Source organism: Callospermophilus lateralis, chromosome 4 (assembly GCF_048772815.1).
Source record: "Callospermophilus lateralis isolate mCalLat2 chromosome 4, mCalLat2.hap1, whole genome shotgun sequence".
NCBI lineage: Eukaryota > Metazoa > Chordata > Mammalia > Rodentia > Sciuridae > Callospermophilus > Callospermophilus lateralis.
This window is the reverse complement of record NC_135308.1, coordinates 27,601,633-27,618,285: the sequence shown is the minus strand read 5'-3', so window position 1 is coordinate 27,618,285 and position 16,653 is coordinate 27,601,633. Positions and strand designations below refer to the sequence as shown.

General features: G+C 31.6%; 1 protein-coding gene across 1 annotated transcript in view; it reads right to left on the bottom strand.

The window, feature by feature from the left end:
• Positions 1 to 15,901, bottom strand: part of Wdr17 (WD repeat domain 17) — a 74,582-nt gene extending 58,681 nt beyond the window's left edge. The window contains exons 1-2 of the mRNA XM_076852376.1: positions 15,815 to 15,901; positions 1,399 to 1,527 (exon numbers count right to left, since the gene is read on the bottom strand). Of these exons, the coding sequence (XP_076708491.1) occupies positions 1,399 to 1,527; positions 15,815 to 15,880 (195 nt within the window). The 5' untranslated portion in view covers positions 15,881 to 15,901. The remainder of the gene's footprint in view (positions 1 to 1,398; positions 1,528 to 15,814) is intronic.
• Positions 15,902 to 16,653: the final 752 nt, after the last annotated feature.

Below are 16,653 nucleotides of genomic sequence, written 5' to 3'. Positions count from 1 at the left end.
ATGGATGAATGCTATTGTTTCTTCAATTTTCAATAAACCATAGTACAATTTGTAATAAACTTATATAATAATAAAAAGTATTTTTCAGAATAAAGCATTATTTTATTCTTATTTATTCTTCAGAATAAAGCATTATTTTTCAGTCAACTGAAATAGTTGATGTTTGAAGATTAAAAGAGAGTGGTCTCATTCATCTAAAACATTTAATAAATTATCTATGAAGTACTAGAAAGTGTACAAATTGTTTAAGAATGCAAAGGTAAGGCAGCCTCATTTATAATAAATGGAAAAATAAAGTTCATTTTATGAAAATCCTCTCTCATAAGGAAGGGGGAAAGGCAGAATATGAAAAAGAATTTACATTTCAGGTGAGATTTGAAAGATGAGAAAATGTCCCCCCCACAGGCAATGTTGGCAAACTGATAAATTAATGAAAAGGAGACAGGAGTTTAAGATCTTTTATAAAATGCAATTGGTTGGTATGTCTGCAGCACAGAGTAAAAGAAAAAGGACACAGGATGGTCACAAGATGTTAAAAGTCATGAAATCCTAGTAGCTCAGTAGGTTGAGGCAGGAGGATGGCAAGATCAATAGCAACTCATCAAGGTCCTTTCTTTAAATAAATTGGAAAAAGGAATGGGGATGTGGCTCAGTGGTTAAACACCCCTAGGTTCAATTCCTGATACCAGGGGGAAAAAAAGTCATAATATGAAGTTCAGATGTAATATTATGGTATGAATGGCAATTAAAGATTTTAAAATTGATATTTGCATAAATTATGGAAAAAACAAATGAAAGGAAGAGAGACTATTAAGAGAATATTATATAGTTCAGGTAGGAAAGATACTGAAAAATACAAGATATCACATTACTCTTGGTTACCAAGGGCAAAGGAGGTACGTAGAAGTGAGTCATTCTGACTAACATTTCTGGTTTAGACGAAAGGTTAGTCCTTTGAGAATTTGACTCTGGGGTTCAGGAGAAAGACTAAACTTGGATTTAAGATGTTTATGGCTCCTCTATTTAGAGAAATTCATGAAGACACTGGCTTTGTACATTGGGAATTGATAAGTGACAACTGGAATTTTTTAAAAAAGTAGTTATAAAGATTTTTCTCTCAAAAATATTTTGAAATGTATCCACACTAATTTTCATGTGATGATTTCTAATAGACTATCCACATCCTTCAACTGATATAATTTTCTCATTTCAAATTTACTAATAAGATGATATAAACATTTTCTGAGCATTTGAAAGCCCAATAAAAAACAGAAAATAGAAATAGCAACTAAATTATAGCAATTGTGCTTTTCAAGTGAAAAAACTTAAACAACTATGAATTAAATGATCATTTTAACTGTTACAATTAAAAATTGAAAAGAATTAGCATTATGTTACCTGATAAATGTAGATAGCCAGAGTAGCACAATATGCAAACCTGTCTCCATTGGCAGCACACACATCTTTGTTCCATGGCTGACATCCAGCAGCCAGCAATCCCACTTGCCTTACCTGGGACATGCTTGCCTTGAAAAACAAATTTGAAGAAAGTTTCAGGAATTCTCATTATTGGACAAACACTATCATTTTTCATGTCTTCTCTAATTCACACCTTTGTGCCCTGAAAAAATGTTACTACTATGGATCTCACCATACATTTTCAGAGAAAAGGAATTGAAATTCCCCAATACTTATAGACCTCAAAACATTTTACAGGAGCAAGAGATCATAAAATGATGAATGACATGAGATACTTGGCCAAAGGTTGAGAAACCTATAAGGAGTTATAGGAACTATAGTGGAAGAGAAGGGGCATATCTTACCTATGTAAACAATTTTAGTGCCATTGGAAATAGCCATCCCATGTGCCAGATAAATGGAACTTCTGAGAAAAACTGAAATATCCATATTTTTCTGTTATACGTACCAATTTTTAAATACTGGTAATTCATTTAAGGCAGAAAATTCAAATTTAAAACAGTGTGGGCTAGTGTTGGTGGGATTCTGACCTCTGTCACAGAACTACATGCGTTTTACATTAACTCTTTATGCTCACATAAAGTATTTGAAGTACACAGGACAGATATAGAAGCTGGATCAATAACATTGCTTACTGTTAAAAGAGGGGTCAGAAAAAAGTTGGAAAATAGTTTATATTTGAATAAGAATGGATTATGGCAGAAGATGTTTCAGTTACCAATCCCAGAAATCAGACCATGAAGCATGGCAGAAGCAGCCCAAAGCCAAGACTAAATAAATAAGAAATGAGACCAGCTTTGCATCAAGAACAGAATACAAGTAGGAGTCAGCCATTCAACCTTAGGTCTCTATTTCTTGAATCTAAAATATACTTTTGAACTGCATTTTCTACAAGAGTTCTCTCAGTTCAAAAAATTCTATGAATCTATGTGTAAACTCAAGATTCTTCTAAAATACTGGAGAGAAGAAAGTATAAACACCATAGATGTTTTATATTTATGGAAGTGAGTCTGATTGTAAGTTTTATGATCATATTGAAAATCCATCAAACTGGAAAATAATACTAAGGCCAAAAACATACCTAGGCAGAGTCCTACTCTATATAGTTATTTCATGAATGACATCCACAAAAAAATTATTGACAAAAAAAAAACCTCCTTTAAAAGGTAGAATTCATATACCATCATTATATAGTTAATAGCCAATATCTAGTCTACATCTAGTTTATGATGCTCAAAAGCTTTATATTATATTAACAGAATAATGTTAATGTCAAAATCAAAATATGTAAAATTATCACACATACAAAATATATCCATGTAAGATGTAGGGTAAAAGTTTCTAGGTGCTTGTTCAGTGTATTCCCTGGAACCCTAAAACTTAATAATAGCTGTAGTCTTCTCTTTCTACTCTGCTACCCAGAAATTTAAAGCAAGCTATTCCAAATCATTGATAGCTCATACAGTTATGGAAACCATAACTTAGTGTCTCTTTATTATCTGCTTTCTTGGTGTCTCTCATTAGCTTCTTCAGTGTGTGTGTGCATTGCAGAGGACAAAACCCAGGGCTTCACACATGCTACAAAAACACTCTACCACTGAATACATTCCCAGCTCTCTTCTTCCTTAATGTTAAGAAATCAGTAAATGTCAATCAGTAATATCTTCTCCAATGTACCATTAACATTAATTTATAACACTACTTTCTTTTATCTTTACTCTTTCATGCTTCTGCATCTGGAAATAACCTACTTTCTTCTCCAGTTCTTTGTTCTTGTCCCACAAAACCCCTTATCTGGATAGAACCAGTGAAAAGTTTACCAGAAGTAAATAAATTATTTGAAGTGAAAAATTGTCATGATAAAGAAGCAGTACTATCAATATTTGAGTGCTTACAAATATTCCAAAACTTCTACAGAGAAATCCTTTCTTCCTCCTCTAATGACACTACATTTCTTCAGGAGCTAGCATTGAGGATAAATTAAAAATATATATATATAGTGGGTTTTTTCCAATTGGTTATTTTACAGTAATATTCTTTTCATTGAAAATGTCATTTCAGCCTCATTCCCAAATATACTTTGTAGCCTTCCCTTTCCTTATAACACAAGTTCCCCAACTTTCAACATTCAGTACGAGGTGGTACTTTTATTACAATGGATGAAGTAATACTAATATATCATTGTCAAAGTCCATAGTCTACGTTAGGGTTCTGTCTTAGTATTCTACTATTGGTTCTGACAAATGTACAATGACACTGTAGTATATTGTTTAGAGTGATTTTACTGCCCTAAAATGTCTTCTGACCTCTGCCTATTCATTCCTGTCCCTTGCCAATTTGGTAACAACTAATCTTTTTACTTTCTCTATAGTTTTGCCTTTCCAAAGTGTCATATAGTTACAATGATACAGGACCTACCCTTTCAGATTAGCTTCTTTCAGTTAGCAATATACATTTAAGTTTCCTTTATGTTTCTCATGGTTTGAAAAAACCCAATTCTTTTCTTCTTCAATCTTAAAATCCTTTTTTTATCATGGTAAAATAAATATGACTTAAAATTTATTCTTAACAATTTTAAGTGTACACCTCAGTAGTATTAAATATATTCTTATTGTGCAACCATCAACCATCACTGCTATTCATCTCCAGGAATCTTTTCATTTTATAAAACTGAAACTCAAAATCCATAAACAATTATCCCTCATTCTCCCCTTCTTCAGCCCTTTACAACCACTATTCTAAAGCTGTCTATGATTTTGACTGCTAAAGTAATTTATATATGTGAAAAAATACATATTTGTCTTGTTGTTAGTGGCTTATTTCATTTTGCATAATATGCTTAGATTTAATCCAGATTGTAATGTATCTTAGAATTTCCATTTTTTTAAAAGGCTGGATAATATTGTAATGTGATATTTTGCTTATCCAATGCATGATATTTTGCTTATCCATTCATCAGTGAATAGATGGCTGAATTGCTTCTACATTAGCTATTGCAAATATGCTATTATGAATATGTAGAGTGGGGAGAGACAGAGGGAGATCTATAAGATGCTCCTTTTAATTCTTTGGGATATATGTCCAAAAGTGGAAATATCTGTACTATGTGGTTATTCTATTTTTAATATTTTGATAAATTTTCACATTTTCCACATCAGCTGCTACATTTTACATTCCCACCAGAAGTGTTCGGATTGCTTTACATCTTTATCAACTCTTGTTATTTTCTATTATTTAATAGTAACCACTCTAAAGGTATGTTACTTTGATTCACATCTCCCTAATGATTAGTGATGTGACCATATTTTCATGTGCTTATTTGGTCATCTGCATATCTCCTTTGGAAAAAAAGTCTATTTGAATACTTTGCCAATTTTTGAATCTAGTAATTTTTTTTTTTTTTTTTTTTTTTTTTGCTGTTGGCGTTAGAAGTGCTCTACATATTTGAGATAGTAGTCTCTTATCAGATGTGTTTTGCAAACTTATTTTCTCATTCTGTGGATTCCCTGTTTGATCTGTTGGTTGTTTTTCTTGATGAACAACTTTTTAATATTTATAAAATCCAACTTATCTATTATTTCTTTGAATATTCTTTCTTTGGTATTATATGCAAGAAATTATTGTCAAATCCAATGCTGTAAAGCTTTTACCCTGATTTCCTCTAAGAGACTTATAGTTTGGGGTCTTACATTCAGGTTTTGAGTCATTTTAATTTTTGTACATTATATTTTATAAGAGTCATCATTCCTTTGTTGTTCATTTGTTGAAAAGACTGTCCTTTCCCCCATTAAACAGTCACAGCACCCTTTTAAAATAACAGGTAACCTTATGCAAGGATACACACACACACACACACACACCCCACATACCACACTCTGAGATATATATTACATATATACTCTTTAGAATAGCAGTTGTAAGGTGCTGAAGAAGGAGGCAGTGAGGGATAATTGTTTATGGCTTTTGAGTTTCAGTTTTACAAAATGAAAAGATTTTTGGAAATGAACGGCAGTAATGGTTGGTGGTTGCATAATAAAATATATTTAATACTATTGAGGTATAGTACACTTAGGTGTACACTTAAAATTGTTAAGAGTAAATTTTAAGTTATATTTATTTTACCATGATAAAAAAAAGATTGAAGAAAAAAAGAATTGAGCTATCAAACCAATTTGAATTTCTATTATTTTATCTAGTCTCCTTACTACTTATAGGAGTATTCAAATTCTTAATTTCTTTATGGTATAGTCTTGGTTGACTGTTTGTTTCTAGGAGTTTGTTGATTTTATCAAAGTTGTCTAATTTATTGGTGTATACTTCTTAGTATTGTTTTATAACCCTTCCTATTTTGTACAATCTGTAGTAATATCCCCACTTTAGCTTATGATTTTAATAATTCAATTCTACTCATTCCTTTTCTTAATCTATCTTAATAAAGGTTTTTCAATTGTGTTCATCTTTACAAAGAATAAACTTTTGGTTTCATTGATTTTTCTCCATTGTCTTTCTATTCTCCATTTCATTTATTTTTACTCTGACATTTACTATTTTTTTATTATGTTTTGGTATGTTATGTTTTTGCTTTTCATCTCTAAGTATCTTCTATTTTCCCTTGTAATTTCTTCTTTCACGTATAAGTTATTTTGAGGGTATGTTGCTTAAATTTCATGAATTTGAGAATTTTCCAGTTATTTTTTTTTGTTATTGCCTTCTAACTCTATCCTTCTCTTTTGTGATTACAAAGATACATTGTATAATACCTATTTCTTAAGAATATACTGAGACTTTATTCATAGTCTAACATCTATTTTAAAGTAGAAGTGTCCATATGTACTTGAGAACAATGTATATGAAGTTGTTAAGCAGGGTGCTCTGTGTACATGTCTGTAGGATCTAGTTGGACTGATTTGATGGTCGAATCCTTAATTTCCTTAATTATCTATGTTCTGGTCATTGAGAATGTGATATTGAATTCTCCAACTCTTATTATAGAATTTGTTCCTTATTTCAGTCAGTTATTATTTAATGTTTTTGATAAATGTCATATAGTTATGTCTTTCTTATATATTCAGCTTTTTATTTATAAAGTTCTTTGTCTCTTCTAGCCTGTTTTTTGAACTACAGTTAATTTTATCTTGTATTAATACAGCCACCCTACTTTCTTTGTCACTTTTTTTGTGAAATATCTTTTTACTTTCTTTAATTTGTGTCTTCAAATTTAAAGTGTATTAATTGTAGATAGTACATAGTTCAATCATTTTAATCCATTCTGCAAATCTCTGTCTTTGCTTAGAAAATTTAATCCATTCACATTTGAAGTACAGCTGGCCCTCTGTATCCATGGATCTCACATCTGTGAATTCAATCATAGATGGAATAATTTTTATATAGTTTTTTTAAAAAAATTGCTTTCACTGAACAGTATATTACTGAACATTTACTGAACAACATTCTTGTCATTATTCCCTAAACATTATAGTAAAATAACTAACAAGTAAAGTATTTACATCATCTTAGGTATTATAAATCACTGACAGGTGCTTCTAACTGTACTAGAGGTGATAGGAGTGAAGCTCAGTAATAGAGCACTTGCTTAGCATGTGCAAGACACTGAGTTCAATTCCCAGTATCACAAAAATAAATAAATAAGACTCAAAAAAAAGTATATGGAAAGATGTGTGTACAGTATATGCAAATACTATGACATTTTATATAAGAGATTTGAGCATCCATGGATTGTGTTATCCCTGGAGGGTCATGGAAACAATCCCTCATGAATGCTGAGGGGTTGACTATGTCTATTTATCAGGAGGGACTTACCTTTTTCACTTTTCTATTTGTTTTCTATATGCCTTATAGTCTTTTGTTTTTGTCTCTCATTTCCTGCATTACGGTTGCCTTTTGTATTTAATTTTTGAAGGGATACTCTGAATTTCTTTCTCATTTCCTTTTGGTTATATTATACATCTGTATTCTTTGTGGATACCACGAAGATTATATTTTATGTTCTAAATGTATAAGGAACTAATTTGAATTTTTACCGGCTTAACTTCAATAATATATGTATAACTTGGGTTCTTTGATACTCTACCTTTATGCCCTTCAGTTGCAGATGCCTATGTGCCACAAAATATAAATAGTTTTCGATGTATTAGTCTTTTAAATTAGTATGAAACAAAATGTAGAATCACAAATAAAGGTTTAAACAATATTACCTGTAGACTAATATTATATTTTTAAGCTTTATGCTCATAAATCATGGGGAACATAAACAGTGGAGTTATAAACCACTGTTTCAAAATAATAGCTTTTGTAATTACCCTTGTGTCCACCTTTATTGAGATATTTGGGTTTTTTGGTAGGGTGTCAGAGGCTATGTATGAATTATGGCTATGTTTGAGCCATCACAAGACAGGGTTGTTGCTTTTCTGGAAACTCTAAGTGAAATTCCACCTATGGAGACTGCTCAGATTATGCCAACACCCTGCCTTGGCTGGACAGCTGTAGGTTCAAATGTAGCTCATCCACGGAGGTAGAGAAGAGGTAGGCATAAACTGACAAGCCCCAAACAATATGTTTTTCCCATCTTCTGCCTGTTTTCCTCAAGAAGACTGTCACACTAAAACTTTTTGATGTTCCTACCTATAAAAATAAAACACAGGCTCTTATTCTTTGTTAGAACCGATATCCATCAGAGCTGGTCCCCATCAGATCCCACTTTTCACTTATTTCCAAGTTGTCTTTATTTCTCAAATTTCTCATACCTTTAATATTTCTAATCTGACTCATCCATCACCCTAGCTCTGGGAAACTGCTTAAACATCACCTGGGTCCTGACAGTAGGGCTTTTGAGTTACTGTCTTTTGTGTTTCATTTCCCCCAAATGGATTCCCTTGAGCATGTCTACTGCAAGAAATGTCGCCCAGTAATGAATTCTCTTAGTTTATGTTTGTGTGGGTATCATAATTTCTCCCTTACTTTTTCTCCTTCATTTTTGATAGGTAGTTTGGTTAAATATGAAGTTTTGTTGACAATTTGTTTTCTTTTCTCACTTTGAATAAACCGGCCTACTACATCCTAGTCTTCAAAGTGTCTGATAAGAAACCTGCTGAGTATCTTCTCAAGGATAGCTTTATGTGATGAGTTGCTTCTTACTGATTTCAAGATCCACTCTTTTTCTTTGGTTTTAAATTATAATTACATAATATGTACATGATTATGTAATTATAATGTGTCCCAAAGTGGACTTATTGGAGTTCACTGAAATTTCATATACAGTTTTCTATCTTTGTTAGTATTTCCATTTTGTCCATACACTCTTTCTTGATTTTCTTCACAACTTCCTAGAACAGCTTGAAAACAATTGTTTTAAAGTCTTTGTCTAATAGATCTGTCGTAAGAACTTTTTCAGGAAAATTTTATCTTGATTTATTTTCTTTTCCATTAAAAGAAGTATACTTTCCTGCTTCTCTGTAGGACTTTAGATTTGTTATTGTTGAAAACTGGATAATTAAATCTAATAATGTGGTTAACTCTAGAAATCAGACGTTCCATCTCCCCAGGGTTTACTTATTTTGTTTTTGTTATTATTTATTATTGTTATTATGTATTTTCTTATTATTGCTTTTGTTTTTGCTCTTTGTCAAGGATCAGCCTTAGGAGAAAACTTAATGGCTCTCTATTTTTTTCTAAGCTTGTAGCTTTCCCTGAGTATGCATAGTATCTTTCTAACTTTCTCGGCATATGTGGCTGCTTTTCAATTCTCCAGTCAGCAATAACTGGCTCCCAAAATGATAAAAAGAAAACAAACAAACAAACAAAAAAACCTAACAGTTAAAGAAGTGGGGCCATGGGGCAGGGTGTCAGCCCTTTAAATCCTCTTTAACCAGGTGGTATGCCACAGGCCTATAATCTCAGCAACTTGGGAAGTTGAGGCAGAAGGATGGCAAGTTTAAAGTCAGCCTCAGCAATTTCGTGAGGCCCAAGGCAAAGTAAGACCCTGTGTCAAAATAAAAAATTTTAAAAGGCTGGAGATGTAGCTCAGTGGTAAATCACCCCTGGGCTTAATGTCCACCAGTGGGAAAAAAATTAAGAACTAAAACAAAAACCTCTTGATCATTTTAGATAGATAGGGAGGGGCTTGCAACAATGGGGGAAGGTTGCAGCAGTGCCTGCTTCTGTCTCTATCTCTATGATCAGAAGCAATAGTTAGTGATCAGAACAGTTATCCCTGATATTTAAAGGACAGGGTGTTTTATTTATGCAAGGTACTTCCATAATATATGCACAGTTCCCTACTACAGGGCTTGAGGTAGAGGACAAGTAGCTGCTACTGTGTTAAGAGCTGAAACTGACTGAGATTTAACATACAAACCATTCTCTGGAAGTTGCAGACTTCAGTTTTCCAAAATAATTACAAAATAATCACAACAGACAGATTCAGTTAGTGCAACTGCTGTCCAGATAAGTAGAGAGATTCCTAGTGCTTTTCATGGCTTGATGGCTCATTTCATTTTAACAGAATAATATTCTTTTGTCTTCATGCAGTTTATTTAGCTGCCCATCTACTGAAGGACATATTGGCTGCTTTCCAATTTGGGCAACTATGTGTAAATCTGCTATAAACATCCACATGCAGGTTTTTCTATAAATGTAAATTTTCAATTCATTTGAGTAAATATCAAGGAGTGTAACTGCTGGTTTGTATGATAATATGTTTACTTTCATAAGAAACTGCCAAACTATTCTATAGTGTCTGTACTCATTTTGTATTTCCACCAGAAATGAATGAGAGCTCCTATTGTTCCACACTACCAACATTTAATATTTAGATTTTGAGGATTCTAATTTGTTTGTAGTCATTCATCATTGTTCAATATGCAATTACCTAATGACAGATGATTCTGAATGCCTTCTCATATGTTCACTTGCCATTCACATATCTTTCTTTATTTTTGTTAGTTGTAAATGGACACAATGTCTTTATTTTTTTATGTGGTGCTGAGAATCGAACCCAGTGCCTCAAACATACTAGGTAAATACTCTAAACACTGAGCCACAACCCCAAAACTACATATCTTCTTTGATTTGCTCAGGCCTTTTGCTCATTTTTAAGTCAGGTTCTTCATTTCCTTATTGCTGAGTTTTATGACTTCTGTGTATATTTTGGATAAAAGCTCTTTATTAGATGTGTCTTTTGCAACATTTTCCCCAGTGTGTAGCTTGTCTTACTGTCTTGATCTTACCTTTTACAAAGTTGAAGTTTTTCACTTTAAAGAAATCCAGCTTATTAAAAATCTCTTTCACAGAATGCACCTCTAAAAAATCACAGTTAAATCCATAGACATCTAGGTGTCTTGTATGTTCTTGAATTTTTAGCATTTTTTATTCTAAATGTAGTTCTATAATCCATTTTGAGTTAGCTTTTTATAGAAGGTGTGAAGCCTGTGTCTAGATTGATTTTTAATATATGTATATTCAGTTGTTCTGGCACCATTAATTGAGAAGGCTGTCTTTCTGCACCACAATATTACTTTTGCTCTTTTGGCAAAGCTCAGTTGAGTATAATTATGTGTGTGTGCATTTCTAGATTTCTTATTCTTTTCCATTTGCATATACTTTTGCAAAATATCACACTGTCTTTATAATAAGTCTAAAGTTAGGTAATGTTAATCCTAGAATTCTGTTCCCTTAAATATTAAGTTAGCTATTCTGGATATTTAACCTTTAGATTATGTAGATTTATATATGTAGATATTTGTATACATTTTATTGTGTAGATATTTGTAGATTTATGATATCTATAAAATAGCTAGCTGTATTTTGATTGGGTTTGTTAGATCAATTTAGGAAGAAATGGAATCTTAACAATATCACAACTTCTTATCCATGAACATGGAATGTCCTTTTATTTACCTGCTCTTTGACTCTATTCTTCACAGTTTTATAGTTTTCCTTAAGCAGATTTTATACACATTTTGTTAAACTTACACCTACATAATTCATTTTGGGGTGAAACAATAACAGATTCTAATATTTGTCTCTTCAAACTGTGTTTTGCCTTCTAGTATGCTTTGCAGCTTTTTGCGAAGGGGACGTGATGTATCATGTGAATGGAATGCTTTAAATAGGCTCTTAGCAATACAATGGTAAAGTGCAGAGACAGGGAATGCACTCTCTAGTTCTATCATTAGGTCTCAGTCTTTGATGAGTCCAGGTCCCTAATCAGTGCTTCTCAGTTCCCCACACCACACTCCTCAGGTGGAACAGGATGGCTGAAGGCAGCAAGAGTTATGTATTCCCCTTTGCTCAGTGTGGAAAGCTAATGCAGGCTGGAGTTGGTTTTCCCTGATAATTTTTTGGTTTGTTTATGCTTTTACTCCTTGTTAAGATAGAGTGGCCACTTCTATGCTTCTAACATACTGGACTGATCTCTCAAAGTTCCTCTGCTAAATTCTTATTTATCATAAGCATATAAAGTATTTGGAAATATTATACCTATACATTCTTAAACTATTCTTACTTAAACTATCCTATCTAATATTTTTAAGTTTTCTAAATTAGTATATGCTGGCACAAAATTTGGGATGCTTTTGTTCTTAAAAAGCTTTCATAGGTCTTATAGTTCAAGAACTTAAATCCTTTTAAAGTTCAGAGATGAATAACCTGTCTAAACCAGTCATTAAAATAATAGATAGGACAATACAAAGTCTCAATTTATTTTTTTTAAAAAAACCTTAATAAAGTGCTTTTATCTAAAATCTACATAGAACGCATAAAACTCAGCAAAAAGGAAATGAAGAACCTATGACTTTGAATAAAATATAAAAATAGGTCATGCATCATTAAACATACAAATTCCACTGCATTTAAAAATGTGCATTATATATTCAATGACTGCTAGAATTTGAAAATTCTAGAATATATTTTCAACAGGATTATGAAATATATAGATATCTAGTTTTTATTCAGTGATTATCTACAGTTGCCAAAGAGATGAAATGCCCAGAAGTTTTCTTTGACTATCTTTGTTATCGGCATGAATGATTATACAACTAATGATTCATCATTACTGCAAATAGAAAATATTTAATTGAAGGTACATTTTGAAATACATATTTATAATTTTTAAATATAAATCTAGGGCTGGGGATGTGGCTTAAGCGGTAGCGCGCTCGCCTGGCATGCGTGCGGCCTGGGTTCGATCCTCAGCACCACATACAAACAAAGATGTTGTGTCCACCAAAAAAACCTAAGAAATAAATATTAAAATTCTTTCTAAAAAAAATTAAAATAAAATAAATAAATAAATAAATATAAATATAAAGATTAAATTCATACTTGTATGTAATTTTCAAAATATGTCACATATAAAGATAAACATTTAATTATGACAGGTAACATATTGCATATGAATTATGAACCTTTCATTATGCTCATTTCAGAATTCCATTTAAGAATTTTCATGTCTATTTAAACATTTCTTCAGGAATTAAACTTTTTGGCCCAGAAATAACACATGTACTTTACTGATGAAGTGCAAAACATTGCAGTTTACTGAATAATGCATATTTTTAATGGACTCCTGAAGAAAGCGTGAACACTGTGTCATCCCACAGGTAGCTGATAGTGTCAGTAACCTGGCAACTCCCCTCTTTGCAAGCATAATTAATTTTTTTTTTAACTCAGATTTATTTTGGGTTTCAATCTCATACCACATCACTCACACACACACACACACACACACACACACACACACACATACACACACACACAAAATTATACTGTTATTCTTAGGTTTAATAGAGAATATATATGGCAAATATGATTTACACAGTAAGTTAATAAAAGATTAAAAAACAAGTGGTAGAAGAACATCTTCATAAGTTTTGTATAGTTTTAAAAAGCTCACTTTTAAATATGCAAGATTATTATGATATGAAATGATCATACTAAAATTTTAAATATATATAATGTAGAGTTACAATATAGCCCAAACCAAATTTCAGAAGTAAATTTAAAATCAAAATTTATATTTATAGATTTGTATAATTATATGATATGCCATGAATATTAATAATGTTAGAATATAAATGTGGACTTGGTAGTCTAAAGATTAAATTCATATTTGTATATGATTTTCAAACACTGTATTGCTAATTTATAATTTTTAATTCAAAAGTCCAACTTGTCTCTTCTTGTGAACATTTTATTTATTTTTATTGGTTCTCTTTAGTTATACATGACAGTACAATCCATTTTGACATAATTATAAAAGCATGGAATATATCTTGTTCTAATTCAGACTTGAGTACATCTGTTTTCCCCTACCCCTCACCTTTCCTAGCTCCCTTTCCTCTATTTATCTTTCTGCCATTTACTCATAGTTTTTTTTTTTTAATTAATTTCTTTTGGATATAAGAGATCATGAGATTAACTATGGTGTCTCAATGCAATGAATCTTGTGAACATTTAAAAGCACTCAAAACATCTCTATGCTCAATGATTATACAATGTATATACATATGTATAAATGCATAAACACAAAACTAAAAAATAATAATCTGGATTTTTGGATGAAATGAAAGTTAATATTCTGGTGCCAATTTTCTTCATTTAGAATAGGATCTTCATTCTCATGTATGTCTATGTAAGAACTTAACAAAACTTGGGCAAGAAGATCAAACTCATAAAGATTATGTGAAATTTAGAACTACTTTATTTCTATATTTAAGAATATCTCCTTTTTTTAATATGTCTCAAAACCAGGAATTCATTTACAGAGGCCTATAGTAATAGTAAAGGGCAAGGAAAGAAAGATTTCGAATCCTCATAATTTCCATAAGATGCTCCAAAGGCACTAAGAAATACACATTTTAGTACAAAGCATTTTTATTAACATTAGTCCCCTTTGATTCCCAAATTAGACTATCACCCCTATCTCCTCTATGGAGAAATATATGGACTATGCATGGGAACAAAACAAAAACAAACCAAAATATACCTCCTGTATTGAAACATCAAAATGTATTTGCTATTACATTTAAAATGTACTCACATAAGATACCAGCACTATAGTGTGTGTGTGTGTGTGTGTGTGTGTGTGTGTGTGTGTGTGAGAGAGAGAGAGAGAGAGAGAGTGTGTGTGTGTGTGTGTGTGTGTGTATGTGTATCAGTCGTATCAGTCAATGGTGCTTGGAACACTACTATTAAACTTACAAGCTGAAATAGTTCCATCAATTATGGATAAGGTTGAAATTCAGGATAAAAAGCTACTCACGAATCTCAACATCTTTTCTGAAGAATGCTTTATAATTCACAGTATGAGTTTCATTCTTCAGAGGCAGATATCTATTGGCTCCAGAGATGTCTACCAGCTCATTCCACAATTTAAAGAAAAAAATGAAGAAAAGGAAAAGCAAAAGTATCTGGACAAAAATCAAAGAGGCTATACAATACTAAGGATTTATATTTATAAAAGAACAAACTAAGGAGAAAATATCTGTGTGTGATTAATATGATTAGAATGGAAATGTGAAAAAGGAGGAAGAAAAATAAATTACTGCATATCTTTAACAGCATATGCTCTGGAACAACACTGAAGAAAAATGTGGTCAAACTGTGTAAAGATATTCTGGCTCTTTAGTAGACAATTAAGTGAAAAGAAAAATCCACACAGTCTTCATTTAAATAATACTAAATTTCCCATTAAAAAGATAAAAAAATAAGAGATCATATTTTTCTAAATTAAATCCATTTTGACATGCATATTTTAAAATAGCTTTTCTTTTTTACTATTGCAACAAGAGATCAGAATACTATTTTCAAAATACTATGCAAAAGTTACCGTGGTAACAGTGCAATTCCTTTTGAAACATAATTGTCTAAAAATTTATCAGATACAATGGCATATTTCCTCAGAAACTTTTTACATGTCCTTTTATAATATTATAACATGTAGTATTAGCATGCATGTAACTTCTATTCTATTCCATTAAGTCTTTTTCTTCAGATGAAATGACTTTTTTCAAATTATTGCTATTTTAACACATTAATCTCATTATACAAAATGCTATTTTATATTTTAAGCCAGAAGGCAATCTGAAAACATGATTAAGAATACATCTGAAATCAGGATAGGGAAAAATGCCTTTTCTTCAGTACTTATATTACCTTTATAAATCATATTCTTACTTCTGCTTTAAAACTATCTTATTCATAACCTCAGATTTTTGGAATACAAAAATGTCCAAAATATGATTGAAACAATATAGCTGCATGAGAAGCAAAGCAGAAAAAATCACAGAAAATCATAATTACAACATAAATGTCTTACTCTTTGTAGTCCTTCATACCAATCATCTTGTTCAAACCAATGTGAAATGTAAGTCATCCAAGCCATAGAATGTGTCTACTTTAATCAAGGCAATTGGAAACTCGGCATCAGAATAATCAGCACCTAAAGTAACAATAATGTGTTTCAACCAAACAAGCTTTACCAAAATATCCCTTGTGAAAAGGAGAGGCTGATATTGCAAAAAAATTTCAGCTGAAACAGTTCTTGTAATTTACACATAATAATATCTGTGAAAAAGAATGCTAAGTCAGAAAAGACTATATTAAAATAAGAAAAAAAATCAAATAGTTATTTTGTTACATAGTTCTAGAGAATGCTAGATCAAATATTCTATTAGGCTTTCTGTCTAAATTCTAAAAACATCTTAAGTTTAGCTTTTGTAAGAAATAAGCAAATGATTTCTAAAATTTACTGAGTTTTTCTAAAAAAAGAAAAATCATAAAACAGGAAGCAAAAGATTAGTTCTAATTCCAACCTTGGGAGTTGGACATAAAGTTGGATATACAAAGCTTCTAGGTTAAAAGGTGTACATGAGAACATTTGGATTTCAGAATATCCTGTATAAAGTCTAGATGCTTCACCCAACAATTAACAGGGTTTTTCCTGACCAAACTCTTCAAACCTTTACAATGCTATAGAGATCAAAGAAAAGGAAGAAGGAAAGGAAGGAGGGAAAGAGGGAGGAAAAGAGGAAGGAATGAAGCAGGGAAAGAGTAGGGGAAAAAAGAAAGAAACAAAAATGGGAAGGAAGGGAGAGATCCAGGAGAAACAGAAAAATCTGAGAGTTTCCCCTTCACATCAAAAAAGCCTGGTTACTT